Source organism: Macadamia integrifolia, chromosome 6 (assembly GCF_013358625.1).
Source record: "Macadamia integrifolia cultivar HAES 741 chromosome 6, SCU_Mint_v3, whole genome shotgun sequence".
Lineage (NCBI taxonomy): Eukaryota > Viridiplantae > Streptophyta > Magnoliopsida > Proteales > Proteaceae > Macadamia > Macadamia integrifolia.
This window is the reverse complement of record NC_056562.1, coordinates 40365010-40378877: the sequence shown is the minus strand read 5'-3', so window position 1 is coordinate 40378877 and position 13868 is coordinate 40365010. Positions and strand designations below refer to the sequence as shown.

Below are 13868 nucleotides of genomic sequence, written 5' to 3'. Positions count from 1 at the left end.
TTGTTTTTCCTGTGTGGTTTCCTCCATAGGGTTTCAATCTCAAACCCATAGGGAGTTCTAACAATTGGTATCAGAGCAGACCACATGGGACAAGAATCGATTGAATTTTTCTTGTACATGAAGATTTTGATTATTACTTAAAACCTGATTTGATTAAAAATCATGAAAATCATAAAAATCGTAATTTTACCATCACTTAAAAATCCTGTATGGAAAAACTTTCTTCACGAAAGTTGTAGATCACGAGAATACGGTCGCGGCGGTATGCCGCAAGTCACCGGAAACATCCGTACGCGCCGGCACGCGCCACCGGAAACCGGCTGCCGGAGGAGAGAGAAAAAAAATTCAAAAAAAAAAAACGGCGGCGAGGCATCGCCGGTTCAACTCGAAAACCCTACCGATTCGAACCGGTGACACAGTGGGTCAACTCATATGTACTATTTGACTCGGTCAAAGGTTGACCGGGTCGTTGACCAATTGACCCGAATTTGACCCGGAATTCATATGGCCGAACCGGTTGGTCTTGATTGATTTAAAAAAAAAAAGACTTGTTTGGTTTTTGTTCATTTTGGGTTTTTATTTAAACTACTTTAAATTTCATTTAAAGGTTCGTTTTAAGGCCAAATTGAAATCTGTTTTTTGCGTTGGATTCCTTGTTTCGGGCCACATTTAATGATCTAATTTTTTAATATGACATGTTTATTTGAAATTTTATGTTGTATTTAGTTTCAATCATTGAAACAAAAGGGCGTTTTTATTTAAACTACTTTAAATTTCATTTAAAGGTTCGTTTTAAGGCCAAATTGAAATCTATTTTTTTTTCGTTGGATTCCTTGTTTCGGGCCACATTTAATGATCTAATTTTTTAATATGACATGTTTATTTGAAATTTTATGTTGTATTTAGTTTCAATCATTGAAACAAAATGGCATAAATCAATGCTTTGAAAAATATATATGTTATTGGTTATCATGAAATTGAGAAATTTTTTTTTTTAAATTGAGATATGTTAATATGGAAAAGGGTGTAAGCTTCCGCTCATTCTTAGTTGCAAAGTAATTTTGCTTTAGGAAACCATGAAATGATGAGGTGGAATCCACCAAAGTGGTACATCTTATTATTTCATGATTTTCCACAGGGAAGCAATGTAGGTGACATTTGCTCAAAGGTGATGTCACCAAAGTTAAGAAAATGACAGTAACCTAGAGGTTCCTAAGCCCAAAGGTGAGGGGATTTCAAAAGTTATTGTTCTTTTCACAGTAAATATAAATTTACAAGAGGACCAGTGCATTCTTAGCCCAAAGGATAGGAATGTAGTTGCGGTTGTGACTCTTGTATGGTTATTGTTGTCCTAGTGACATTTATATGTATGTTTTGAACATAAAGATATACATCTCCAATGGGAAAGATATGATAGAACTGAGTGAAACCCACCAAAGTGGTACATTCAGTTCGATTGTATCTTCTCCAACAGTAAAGGTGATACTTTCCCAAAGGTTATGTCATCAAGGTTTGAGGATAATCATCCACATTTCAGAAAGGGACATTGAATTTGGAGTTCTTTTGCCCAAAGGTGATTGAATTCCAAAGTTAGTGTTGTTTTCACAGTTAAAAGAAGAATATAAGAGCATCAGCTAATTCCTGTCCCAAAGGATAGGGATACATTTTTAGTTGTAACTCTTATTTAAAATATATTGATGGTATTACATGCTTTTATATTATAGTTTATATTTTGATATTTGGCATGTATTGTGTTGTTGTTACTGCTGTAGTAAGATGGCATTCCCTCAAGTTATGTATCTTCCATCCCAATACTCACTGGTAACAACTATCAAAAGTGGGTGGAGGAATTAGAATTGCATTTAGGTCTTCTTGACTTAGACTTGGCACTTAGGGAGCCTAAACCTGAGCCTCTCACAGACTCGAGCAGAAGTGCTGAAAGGACCAAGTTTAAGAAATGGACTAAAGCAAACAGAAAGTGCATACTGGTTTTAAAAAAGGCAGTTCCTGAAATTATACGTGGGAACATAGAGATCAAAGACACTGCAAAAGAATTCCTGGATGCTATTAAAGGTAGATTTCAACACAAAAGAAAGCTGAGAAAACCACATTGATGACCAGGCTAATGAATACAAGGTATGATGGATGTGGGAGTGTTAGAGAATACATTTTGGGTGTAGCTACTGATGCTGGTAAACTTAAGGATCTTGGAATACAGATCGATGAAGAATATATTGTACACATTGCACTGAATACCCTCCCTAGTCAGTATAAGGTTATCCAATCTACCTACATTGCACTGAAGGACGATTGGAGCCTAAATGAGCTCATTTCCATTTGCACTCAAGAGGAAGAAAAATTGAAACAAACTAGGTTTGAGAGTGCATATGCAACTTTTCACAAGGGATCTTCTGGTGGACCAAGCAGAAGGAACAAAAATTTTTCCAACAGAGGAAGCGTCAAGCCATATGACAGGACTAATAGCTCTCAAGAACTTGACACATCTCAAAAGGCTCAGGATGAAGAGAATACCAACAACGTAGAGTGTTTCTGGTGCCATAAGAAAGGACATGTGAAGAAGGACTGTTTTATTTTCAAGAAATGGTTAGAGAAAAGGAAGAATTCTGGGGTTGATAAGCAGAATGATACTAATAAAGGGTGAGGTAGACTGATCATCAGCAATTGAGAGCAAGTAAAATTTGGTCACATCAAGTAGTTAGGATTTCTTTACATACAGTTATTTGAAATGCTTGATTAGTGGGAGTTCTGGTTTTGTTTAGTATTTGTTTATGTTTTGAACCTTAGCCCATATGTTTTGGGGCACAGTTTGACGAATTATGGTTAAGTTTTAGCATTTACATTATGCACAGTTATTTCTTGAAATATTTGGTTTATGATTTCATTTGAAAATGTTTTTATAGGCAGTAATTGTCTTAGTTATAGGCAATATTTTGCCACAATTCAAAAGGTAATGTTTGCCACATTTTAAGACAGTATTTGTCACAGTTCATAGGCAATATTTGCCACAGTTTATAGGCGGAAGGCCACAGTTAGATATTAACCACAGATCAAAGGCGATTTGCCACAGTGAAGGTTAATATCTCAGTTAAGGACCTACATAGAATGACAACAGTGTAATTTGAGGATATGTCAATATTTCTATGATGGTATCCCACATAGATTCGTGTTAAGAAACTTACTTATGTTTGTAATAACAGAAAGTTGTATGCCGTATATTGAGGTGTATCTTCTGCTGTTATTCGATGTGAGTGGTTTTTCAACTGAATCACAGTAAGAGTGGTTAATGTAATAAGATTCTATGCCCACACCAATTTAAAAGACATCCTTATAATTAATGTAGCCCAAGTGGGAGATTGTTGGATTTATGGGCTAAATTAATTATTCGGGTTGATTAAATGGGTGAGAGTCAAATTGCATGAACCGGTTCGGTCCACACTCAAGCTTAGGGATATGCTGGCTCAACCCATTGTGGTTTAGGATTTTGAGTGCAGGACAGTATTATAAATACTAGGTTTTGGGTCCCTACAACCATTATTCACTCTTCCCCACTTTACCACTAAAGTGAGAGAACCAAGGAGGTTTAAGGGGTTGTAGAAGATCCATAGCCAAGCCAATAGAGCGAAAGTGGGAGTAACCAACATCAATCATCTTTAGCATACTAGGTGAAAGGTACAAATCGATCCTCCATAATTTTATTAGATTCGTGTTCTTGTTTTTCCTGTGTGGTTTCCTCCATAGGGTTTCAATCTCAAACCCATAGGAAGTTCTAACACATGTTTCACACATAATTTACATCAAAGTAAATACTCCTTCATTGTTGCTTATGTCATATCTTCATTTTCACTAACTTCAGAAATATATTGACTTGGCCCAAAATAATGTTATATTATATGATTAAGATCATGGGTGGTGCATGATTAAGTTCATGGGTGGTGCATGCTTCCACGAAGCAAACTATATAAATTGTATCAGTGCCCCTGCAAAGAGATAGTTTAGACATGCTTAAATACTTTGTGGGAGTATTTGCAGTTGTTTCTTTATGATAGATGCTTTGGGATTTGATATTGGCACGGTAGAAATAAAAAAATGTAGGAAATGTAGTAACATACAATTGTACATGAAACAATGTCATGTTTAAGGAGGTGGAGATACTTCATATATTTACCATTGCCTAAGAACTTCCTAATTCATTCTTACAGTAGTGGGCAGGCAAAACCAGTTCAGGAAATTATATTAGCATAAGCGCAGCAGCAGCTTGCTATTCTTGTAAAGTAACCTAGCACCCTCCCCTTTGAGCACTTCTAGTTTTTGTCTTCTCTTTTCTCCCAAATACTTGACTAATATATGGTTCTGGATTGTAGAAAATGGCCTTACAGGCTGGAGGTGCAAATCTACCTGAAGTTGTGATGGCACCAAAAGCTCTTGTGGAGACTCCAACAAAAGTAGTTTTCTTGACTAAGGTATTATCTTTTGCTGAACAAGCAATATCCAAAACAGTCTGTCATGTCTTTGTTACAGCCGTGACTTGGAGCAGTCTCAAGCCAGTCTATCAAAATTCATGTGCTTGGGCTGGCAAATGCAGCCTAACCCAAGATTGGGTTGGGCTTGTGTTGAGGCATTAGGCCAAGGGGCATAGTGTGTAAAGATAAGAGCAACCTAGTGCACATGGCTCCCACTACTGCAGGGTCTGGGAGGGGCAATGTACACAGCCTTAACCCTTGCTTTGGAGGATAGGTTGTTTCCTAGTTTCTAACATGTGACCAACATGTTGCAATAGTGTGACATATTGCGTGTGAAGATAGTAATTGGAAAAAAAAAGGACCAGGTGGGGTGGGGAAGGGTTAAAGATAAAAGGAGATGAGACCTGCAGGCAGGAGGCTTGGCGTTGGATTTATAAAGCTCCTTTGTCAAGGCATTGCCTAGGCATCTAGGTAGCTTTGCCTGGACTGGCACCTATCTAGTGTTGCCTTAAAATTCTCCCTCCTCGACTGCCTTGGTTCACCTAGGTGCCATGACAACTATGGTGTGTGTATGTGTGTTTAATGCTTGTTTGAAGTTGCTTATAACTTATTGTACTCTTAAGCTCAACCCAACCTAATCTGAACCAAGATATGTCAAGAAAGTTACCCTACTTGGATAAATTGGGGTATTGGACTCGATTGGACCACCATGGGTTGATTTAGGTTATGGATTTATTCTCTTTAGTTTTGGGACTTGGATTGATTCGCCAAACCAGCCCAAGTTGCAATTAAGGGTGCCAGAGGCTCAGTCATATCCAGAGTTCTAGACCTTATTACATGCATCTGTTTTTGACTTGTTTGGCACTACAAAAAAAGTGGTCAAATACCGCACTTGGGCGGGGGTCTATGGCCGCAGTTGCCGTAGACCGTGGCTAAATCCGCTCTATTGCCGCAGTTTTTACAAAGCATGACAATTTGTACACCATTAACCACGGTTTAAACAAACCGTGGCTATAGAACCATCAATAGTCACGTTTGTTGTAAACCGCGGCTATATGTATAACACTAATCACGGTTCTACAGAATCGTGGCTATTGATATTGTCTATAGCTGCAGTTATAAAAAACCGTGGCCATATATATCTATTACCGTGGCAATAGATACATATACGGCCACAGTTATTTATAACCGTGGCTAAAGACATGTTTATTATTTTATAGTTATCCAACATGCTATATTATATCTCTTAGTGTAATAATAATAATTCATTATTGGATTTTTCAAGGTTTTACTCACAATTTCGTGATCGACCAATGATAACGCTTGAAATATAATCTTTTCACCGGAAACTCCAATTGACATGATATCAGTGCTATTTGATCCCCCCTTTATATTAAGTGGTTTCAACCTAATGTTTTTAATTGTTCGTAGTCCCACTACAATTATATGGTCCTATCATTGTCGGCCAATGAGGACCCTCGTATAATTGTAAGGTATAAATTTAAAATGGTCCAAAAAATTGTTTTCTTAAAAAATAAAAGGTAAATCGGTCCTATCTAGATTGAGACCGACGAGTATGTCTTAATATTGGTTGAGACCAATCCCCAATTTTTAAAACATTGTATTAACACTGACCAATTAAGAACTAAAGTTCCTTAACTGTTAAATTCATTCATTCCATACTAAAATTGATTCAACCCGACATAAATCAAACTGAACTGACTTTTTGACACTGGAGTTTCTAAAATTGGGTAAGCTGATTGATGAATCAGTCGATTCAGATCGGAATCGATAGACAACGATCCCAATTTCCACCATATCTAACCATACTACTGGAATTGGAATCAGATCTGAATCAATTCCTTGAATTGTACAGTTTCATGAGCTGATCCCCAATTCCTGAACCAATAATTTAGTTGTCACCACAAAATACCCAAGTTCCAATTAGATCAGACTGATTCAAGTTGAAGTCTGAATCAGCTCTAAATGATTCAATCCAAGATAACACAGGTAAAAATTATCATAGTATATATATGGTAACCAAAATAAGAGAGGTAAAAATTATCGAAGTATCAGGTTAACCAATTATATCTACTAAAATATTTATGTAATATTTGGTTACCAATTACAACGGCTAAAAATTTTCCATAATATATGGCTTTTTTTTTTTTTGTTAACCAAGGGCTAGCTTAATTACTTGCACTTCGTCTAATCATCGGGGAGACTAGCACAGCAACCATCCGCCATAGTATCCACTTAAAAAATGTTTTCAATTTTTCACAATAAGATAGAAGTGGAAGTCTATAATGAAAGCACATCATTTTTTTACAATATTGTATGTACATGATATCGATATTGTACTATCCGAATCAGGTTCACATACGAGAACAATCTCGTACGTCCTTGATTCATGGATTTGGAATCTATTAAATAAAGAGAGATAAAATGGATTCAAATCTCGTACGAGAACCTAATCACTCTCGATATCGTAACAATTGCCATCAATAGAAGGATGCATTAGACAAATCCATATCAATATCGGTAGGGGTGTCAACGGTCGGGCCGGTCCTGTCTTGATCAGGCTTAATCGGGCTTGAAGCCTTTCAAAGGCTGCACCCTGTCTGCCCATTTAACTAATCGGGCTTAGTGGCAGTTAATAGGGGATTGGAATGGGGATGTTTTGTACTTTTATAATCACTTAATGTATTACTTTTCTTTGATTAGTAATGGTTTTATTTAAAATAAAACTAATAATAATAATGCTTTTAAAAGTTTATGGTTAAATTAAAGGAGGGATTAGGTCCCTGCAGTATGTGTATTGTGTACATTCCTTCATCTACTTTTCATTTTCCCTCTACCACAAAAAAAAAAAAACTTTTCATTTTCCCTCCAAATTGTTCCCGCTAATATTCTACCCAGAACAAAAAACAAAAAAAGAGAAAGAGAAGAAGAGGGAAAAGAGGACTCCTCCCTTTTTTAGCAGGAAACCCTGCTCTTGCTCAGTTTCTGCAATTTAGTTTTTTATTTTTTAGCAGGAAACCCTGCTCTTGCTCAGAGGGAAAAGAGGACTCCTCCACACTCCGCCCTGGTACTGAAGACAGGTATGATTTCTCCTCCCTTTTTTCCTGATATTTTCTTGTATATCAATTTCTCTTGGCTGACCCGACTTTGAAATTGGATGACTTCTGAATAAGATGATAATCTTATTCCCTGATAACTTTACCCTTTCGCCAATCCCTAAGTATTAAGAAGTGATTGGCTAGACAAACAGAATATGGGGATGGGATGCAATGTCTGGGGGGGTCCACCTTATTTTTGGATTTCTCCCCTTCCTCTTCTGGGTCTTGTTCTGTCAGCTTGAAGCCCCATAGGATCTTACAAACTAAAGCTCATATTCATCCTAAGAACACAGAGATCAATTGAGGTTTTTCAGGTTTCAAAGTTTAGGTGAGCTACCTTACATCAGCGTTATTAGAAAAAAATGATTATGTATTTGTTGATTGCCTTAATACTTATTTTGATTGATAAGTAGTTTGTTATGCAAATATTGCACTTAATTTTTTTTTTTTAAAGTTCACATTTTGCAAATAGATTTACTTACTTTCATTTTATTTTATTGTTTGTATACAGGTTTTAGATAATGGAGGATATAACCCCACCTACAGAGGGTACTAGTGTCACTGAATCATCTTCTTCAAGAAGTATAGCTCTTTACTTTTTAACTTATAGTTAGTAAATTCACAATACTACATTAATAAATAATATTATCTAATCGTTGCATGTAGATACCAAGAAGAAAAGAGGGCCAAGTAAAAGTGTCAAAACAATGGCAATTCCTCATGGCCAACCAGTGAAGTTAAGAGCAAATCACCTAAATCAGTTAATTGGTGATGAAGCTGCCCAATTTAGTACATATTTGGGCACTTTGATTAGGAGCCAAAAAATGATGCCACTTAACTATGAAGATTGGAGATATGTTCCAGAACACTATAAGGAACAACTTTGGAACCATATCCAGGTATAGTTTTATCGCATTAATTAATTTATAATCCAACATTTAATGTGATAGTGTATTGTGGTTTTTTTTGTTGGTCTTTAATGTCTAATATTTTGCTATATTGTAGTATAAATATGAAATACCAATTCAATGTCAGAAACATGTACGCCAACAAATTAGTGGCATATGGCGGGCGTTCAAAAAAGAATTGAAGAAACAAACAATTAAGAAATATGGGTGTCTTGAAAATTCTCAACCAGATGATAGGGTCCCAGCAGATCAGTGGCGTGATCTTGTAGCAATATGGACATTTGCGAAAAAGAAGGTAATATTTTATTCTTCTTCAATCAAAGTTGATATTCTAATGTGATTGTGGGTTGACCAATTTTAATGATGTTTCCTAATATGGTAGGCAATTAGTGAAAAAAACAAAGATAACAGAAAACTCCAGGTTATGAATCATAGTTCTGGGAGGATGAGTTATGCAAGGGTGGGAGAGAAGCTGGTATGTTTTTATGCACATGTATGAACATTAGAAATTTTAAAATGTTCTTTTGAATTTGGCTTTGTTCTAATAATCATGTATGTTTGTTTAGAGTAAGGAGCATCCCACTGGGAAATGGCCAGGCAGGGTAAAAGTATTTTTAATCACGCATAAAAAAAGGGGAACTAACCAACCTACAGATGAGAGATCTAGAATTGTTATGGTTAGTATATATATATATATATATGCTAAATCTTGATTATTGTTGTGTTAACACTTGGCCTTTTGAATAACTTGGTTTTTAAATTGATTTGTAGGCCAAAATGAAGCAAAAGCAGAGTGAGTTGCCTCCAGAGTTGAGAGATAATAGTGATGAAGAGGACAATATCTATAGAGAAGCTTGTGGCGAGGAAGGCCATGGACGTGTGCGTGGTATTGGGCTTGGTGTAAGCCCAAAAGACATGGAGCTTACAAAAACCGATCTTGCGGTCAAACGCAAACTTAAAGATGCCAAAGACATGTTAACCCTTGAGTTCGAAAAAAAGATGGAAGCACAATTGGCTGAAAGGGAAAGGAAGTGGCAAGAAGAGATGAAAGCTCAACAGAAAAGCACACAAGCAGAGATGAAAGCTCAACAAGAAAGCACACAAGCAATGATGGCTATGCTTAACACTATGAAATCCGAAATGGACCGATTAACACAAGCCTCAATTAAAGGAAACTCACAGAGTTCTGCGCAATTGGGTAAGTTACAAATTTATTAAATGACTTTGATATGTTTATTTTAAAATTTTATTAAATAACTTTTGTAGGTTTATTTTATTACAAATATATACGACTAATTGGGATCATTCGACCAGGTGAAGATTAAGGCCATTGCATAAGCTTCCCTCATTTTTTGGTATATGGTAAATTAATTTGGACTCTTTACCAATTCAATTTGATTTTTTTTATCTTCTTCTATTATCCCTTACTGTGGGTTTGTAACATAGATGTATGTTCCAATTCACAGGTTGTGATGCAAGCCCTACGTATGTGAGGAGAATTGCAATAGTTGGTCCTAGCTAGGATATATTTTTCATCTTTTATGACATTTGATATCTTTTGGTTTCTTTTTTTTTTTGTTTTCTTAATTCTGTGAATTTTTAAAAGTCAAGTGTGGTGAGAACTCTATCTTTTTACATCACAAACTTTGGCTGATGAACTATTAGTTTATGCTACCAAGCAAGTATGAACATATATTAACTTTTTATGCCAAGTAATTTGTGTGTGGTCGGAATTATATTGTCTCACATTTCATAACTTTTGTAGGCAAGATTGCTTTTAATGAATTATTAGAATCTCTATTTATTGAGCTTATATCTTTGGTCATGCAATGGGCCATAGTATAATGCTTCATACTTTATTATTACACTGTGATTTAACTTTAGAGTTTATGCAAGTGGGCCTCTTGAATGTGGCTGGATACTAAAATTCCTTGTTGTCTTTCATAAATAAGGTTGCCGATGAAGGCTTTATCTCTCCTTCTACATGGCATATTATAGTATCTGTCTCGACAACCAAGCAATTCCTGTGGGAGCTTGAGGTATTAACAATTAATTACTAAACTGTATTGGTCACCAAAGATGTGGCTCTCTTAAAACAACAACTAGAGACCACTTTTTAGAACTTATTGGAGATAGTCTTGATGTTGACTATTTCATTCCTTCATTTTTATACTTATAGCTGCTTCATTTAGAAACTTATGTGTATGCTTAGTGTCTTAATATACTATAGCATTATCTGTACTTACTGTTTTTTGTCTTGATAAAATGGGACTAGTTTAAGACAACTCTGATTCTCCAATTCCTTTGCTTGTTAATTGATAAACACTTAAGTTTCCTAATTTTCTCTTAATCTTGTAATTGGCAGAGTATGTCCCGGAATATGATGAGATTACATCTGAGTTGATATGGGAGGTGGAAAGACTAAGTTATGTTCTTGAATCAAGTCCTAATTATTGTATATCCTTTTTTGGCTCAAAAACAATTATAGCTAAAGCTACCATTCATATCTATTGTATCCACTAAGAACATTGATCATGTCTTTTTTGGGTACAAGTTTCTTATACATGTTCATGTTGAATACAGTTTCAGACTTTGTTTTTGTGTGAAGAAAATCTGGAGTGAAAAGTGCTCATTTTTTGTCTCTCAAGTCTCAAGAATGATGATCATTTATAGCTTTAATCTCTATTTCTTTAATTTGGGTTTAGCCAACCCTGGATTGGGTTTGGGCAAAATGTTTCTGGTTTACAGGGTTAGCTAGCAAGTATAGGTATATATATATATATATATAAATTCGGTCGCGGTTATTATAAACTGCGGCTAATAATTTGAGCACAATAAAGCAAACCGCGAGTATTGATAAACAATTGCTGCGTTTTTAATCCGCGGTTAAATAATAATTTAGTTGCCTCATTTTTCTAAACTGGGGCTAAAGTAAAATTATCAAGAGCCACGGTTTTTCAAAACCGCAGTTAAAGCGCAAATTACTGACCGCAGTTTTCTTAAACCGCGACAACAGAATGCATAGCAACAATCGCGGTTTATATAAACCGTGGTAAAAAATAATTTACTAACTACAGTTTCAAAAACCGTGGTGAAAAACAAAGTATCTAACCACAGTTTAAATAAACAGCGGCAAAAGAAGCCTTTTCATTTGCCACGGTGGTATTGGCCGCGGATTAGCCGCGGTTTGAAAACCGCGGGTATTGACCTTTTGCCACGGTTATACTAGCAACCGCCGCGGTTAAAACCGCAACTAAAGACCAATTTTCTTGTAGTGTGGTCTTGGTGTGATATATATGGTTTGGCCCAACTCATAAGAATATATATTTTTTTTCAATATTCAACCATTCAGGGTATAAAATCCCTAAAACTTGAATGTGGTATTCTAAGTTTCTAACGAGCAACAATAAAATGGAAATTTTTAGTTTTTTTTTTCTTATTCAAGTACTCATATTTTTTGGATTCCTAATAAGGAATCTGTTTACGTATGGACTTGAATCCATCGCCCTTAAGAGTTATGTCCTAGACGGTGGACCCAAATCCTACTCCTTAGGTTACATACTTGGTTATATTTGGTTTATTGGCTCCAGTACTACTCTTTGAGAGTTGACAAACAACAACATCTGGATTCTAGAAGATTTGTTTATGGAGTCTTACATGTTATTTTTTTATCTTTCTATGCTGCAAAGGTTGTATCAACTGATGAGCTGAGGGATGATGAAGAGTATGAAGAAATATTGGAGGACATGAGGGAAGAAGGCGGGAAGTTTGGTATGTACTTTTTCAATGGATTGTTTCAATTTTATTCTAGCTCATAAGAACCATATATTATGTTTAAATCATACCTCTGTGTCTACCCTAACATTGATCTGGAATGACACAGCATAATTTCAAAGGGCCTCCTGTTGTCCTATTCATTTAATTGGTGTTCAAACCAATTGATCCAGGACAATATTTCCTAAAATTTAATAAAACCAGATGAATGAATAGGTTTGAGCTTTGAACTGGCAGCCTGTATAGTTCAAACCAGTCAGACCATCGAGCTAGGCATCTAGTAGGGTTTCTTTATATTGCATAAGTTTTTACCTAGGGCCCAATCTAGTAGCACTAATTCTTATTCTGAATGGATGGATGAATCGGTCAATGGTGAATGTCTGGTCCCTCGACCAAATCCAAGTGGAGTACCAACCCCAAGATTTGGAAAGGTATTGAATTTTTTTTATGCCTTTCTTAATTGTGATTCCAGATCTTTTATGGTACTGATTTGTTTCAATTTACAGTCTTGAAAACTTCCATCTTCTAAATCAAACATCTGTTTGTACTAAAATTTCTTTTTTTTTGGGGGGGGGGGGTTGGGTATTAGATGCAGATGCCTATTACTTTGCCGATTCTTACCCAGTGCGAGATGTAAATTCTTGCATGTGCCAATATCATAAAAAATTATTATTTGATGGTTTTTTTCTGAGCGTACCTTACCTAGCAACAACACCTTTACATACAATTATTTCCTCAATGTATGTAAACTTAGATATCTTTAGGGCAAACGAATCAATCTAATTGTGTTGCTTTCTCAATCTTTCAATTTGTATATGACATTGTGACTGTTGAAGTTAGAGAAATATGAGAGTTTGATCATTTATATATGATTCCTCGGCCACTCCACTTTCAAATGCAAGGGGATTGCATAATGTGTGAATAAAAGATGGCAAGACCAATTAATAGATGCAACTAAACATAGGATGTAAGGATTTATTTCTTTAAGTTATTTTTTGAATTTTCTTTATTATTTTATTCCTGTTGATGAATTCATAGGATAGAATTGTTGGATTTATGGACTAAATTAATTATTCGGGTTGATTAAATAGGTGAGAGTCAAATTGCATGAACCGGTTCGGTCCACTCTCAAGCTTAGGGATATGTTGGCTCAACCCATTGTGGTTTAGGGTTTTGAGTGCAGGACAGTATTATAAATACTAGGTTTTGGGTCCCTACAACCATTATTCACTCTTCCCCACTTTATCACTAAAGTGAGAGAACCAAGGAGGTTTAAGGGGTTGTAGAAGATCCATAGCCAAGCCAAGAGAGCGAAAGTGAGAGTGACCAACATCAATCATCTTCAGCATACTAGGTGAAAGGTACAAATCAATCCTCCATAATTTTATTAGATTCGTGTTCTTGTTTTTCCTGTGTGGTTTCCTCCATAGGGTTTCAATCTCAAACCCATAGGAAGTTCTAACAAGTGGTATCAGAGCAGACCACATGGGACAAGAATCGATTGAATTTTTCTTGTACATGAGGATTTTGATTATTACTTAAAACTTGATTTGATTAAAAATCATGAAAATCATGAAAATCATAAA

At 35.8% G+C, this 13868-nt stretch overlaps 1 protein-coding gene and 1 long non-coding RNA gene across 2 annotated transcripts; both read left to right on the top strand.

Moving 5' to 3' along the window:
* Nucleotides 1–8307: 8307 nt before the first annotated feature.
* Nucleotides 8308–9556, top strand: LOC122082301. The gene is made up of 6 exons (XM_042649760.1): nucleotides 8308–8499; nucleotides 8606–8803; nucleotides 8891–8983; nucleotides 9075–9185; nucleotides 9280–9408; nucleotides 9515–9556. The coding sequence occupies exons 1-6, from the start codon at nucleotides 8308–8310 to the stop codon at nucleotides 9554–9556; spliced, it is 765 nt and encodes a 254-aa protein (XP_042505694.1).
* Nucleotides 9557–9572: 16 nt separating this feature from the next.
* Nucleotides 9573–11149, top strand: LOC122080866. Its single transcript, XR_006140933.1, has 3 exons — nucleotides 9573–9706; nucleotides 9823–9870; nucleotides 10874–11149. It is a non-coding gene; the product is annotated as an uncharacterized LOC122080866 (long non-coding RNA).
* The last annotated feature ends 2719 nt before the right edge of the window (nucleotides 11150–13868 follow it).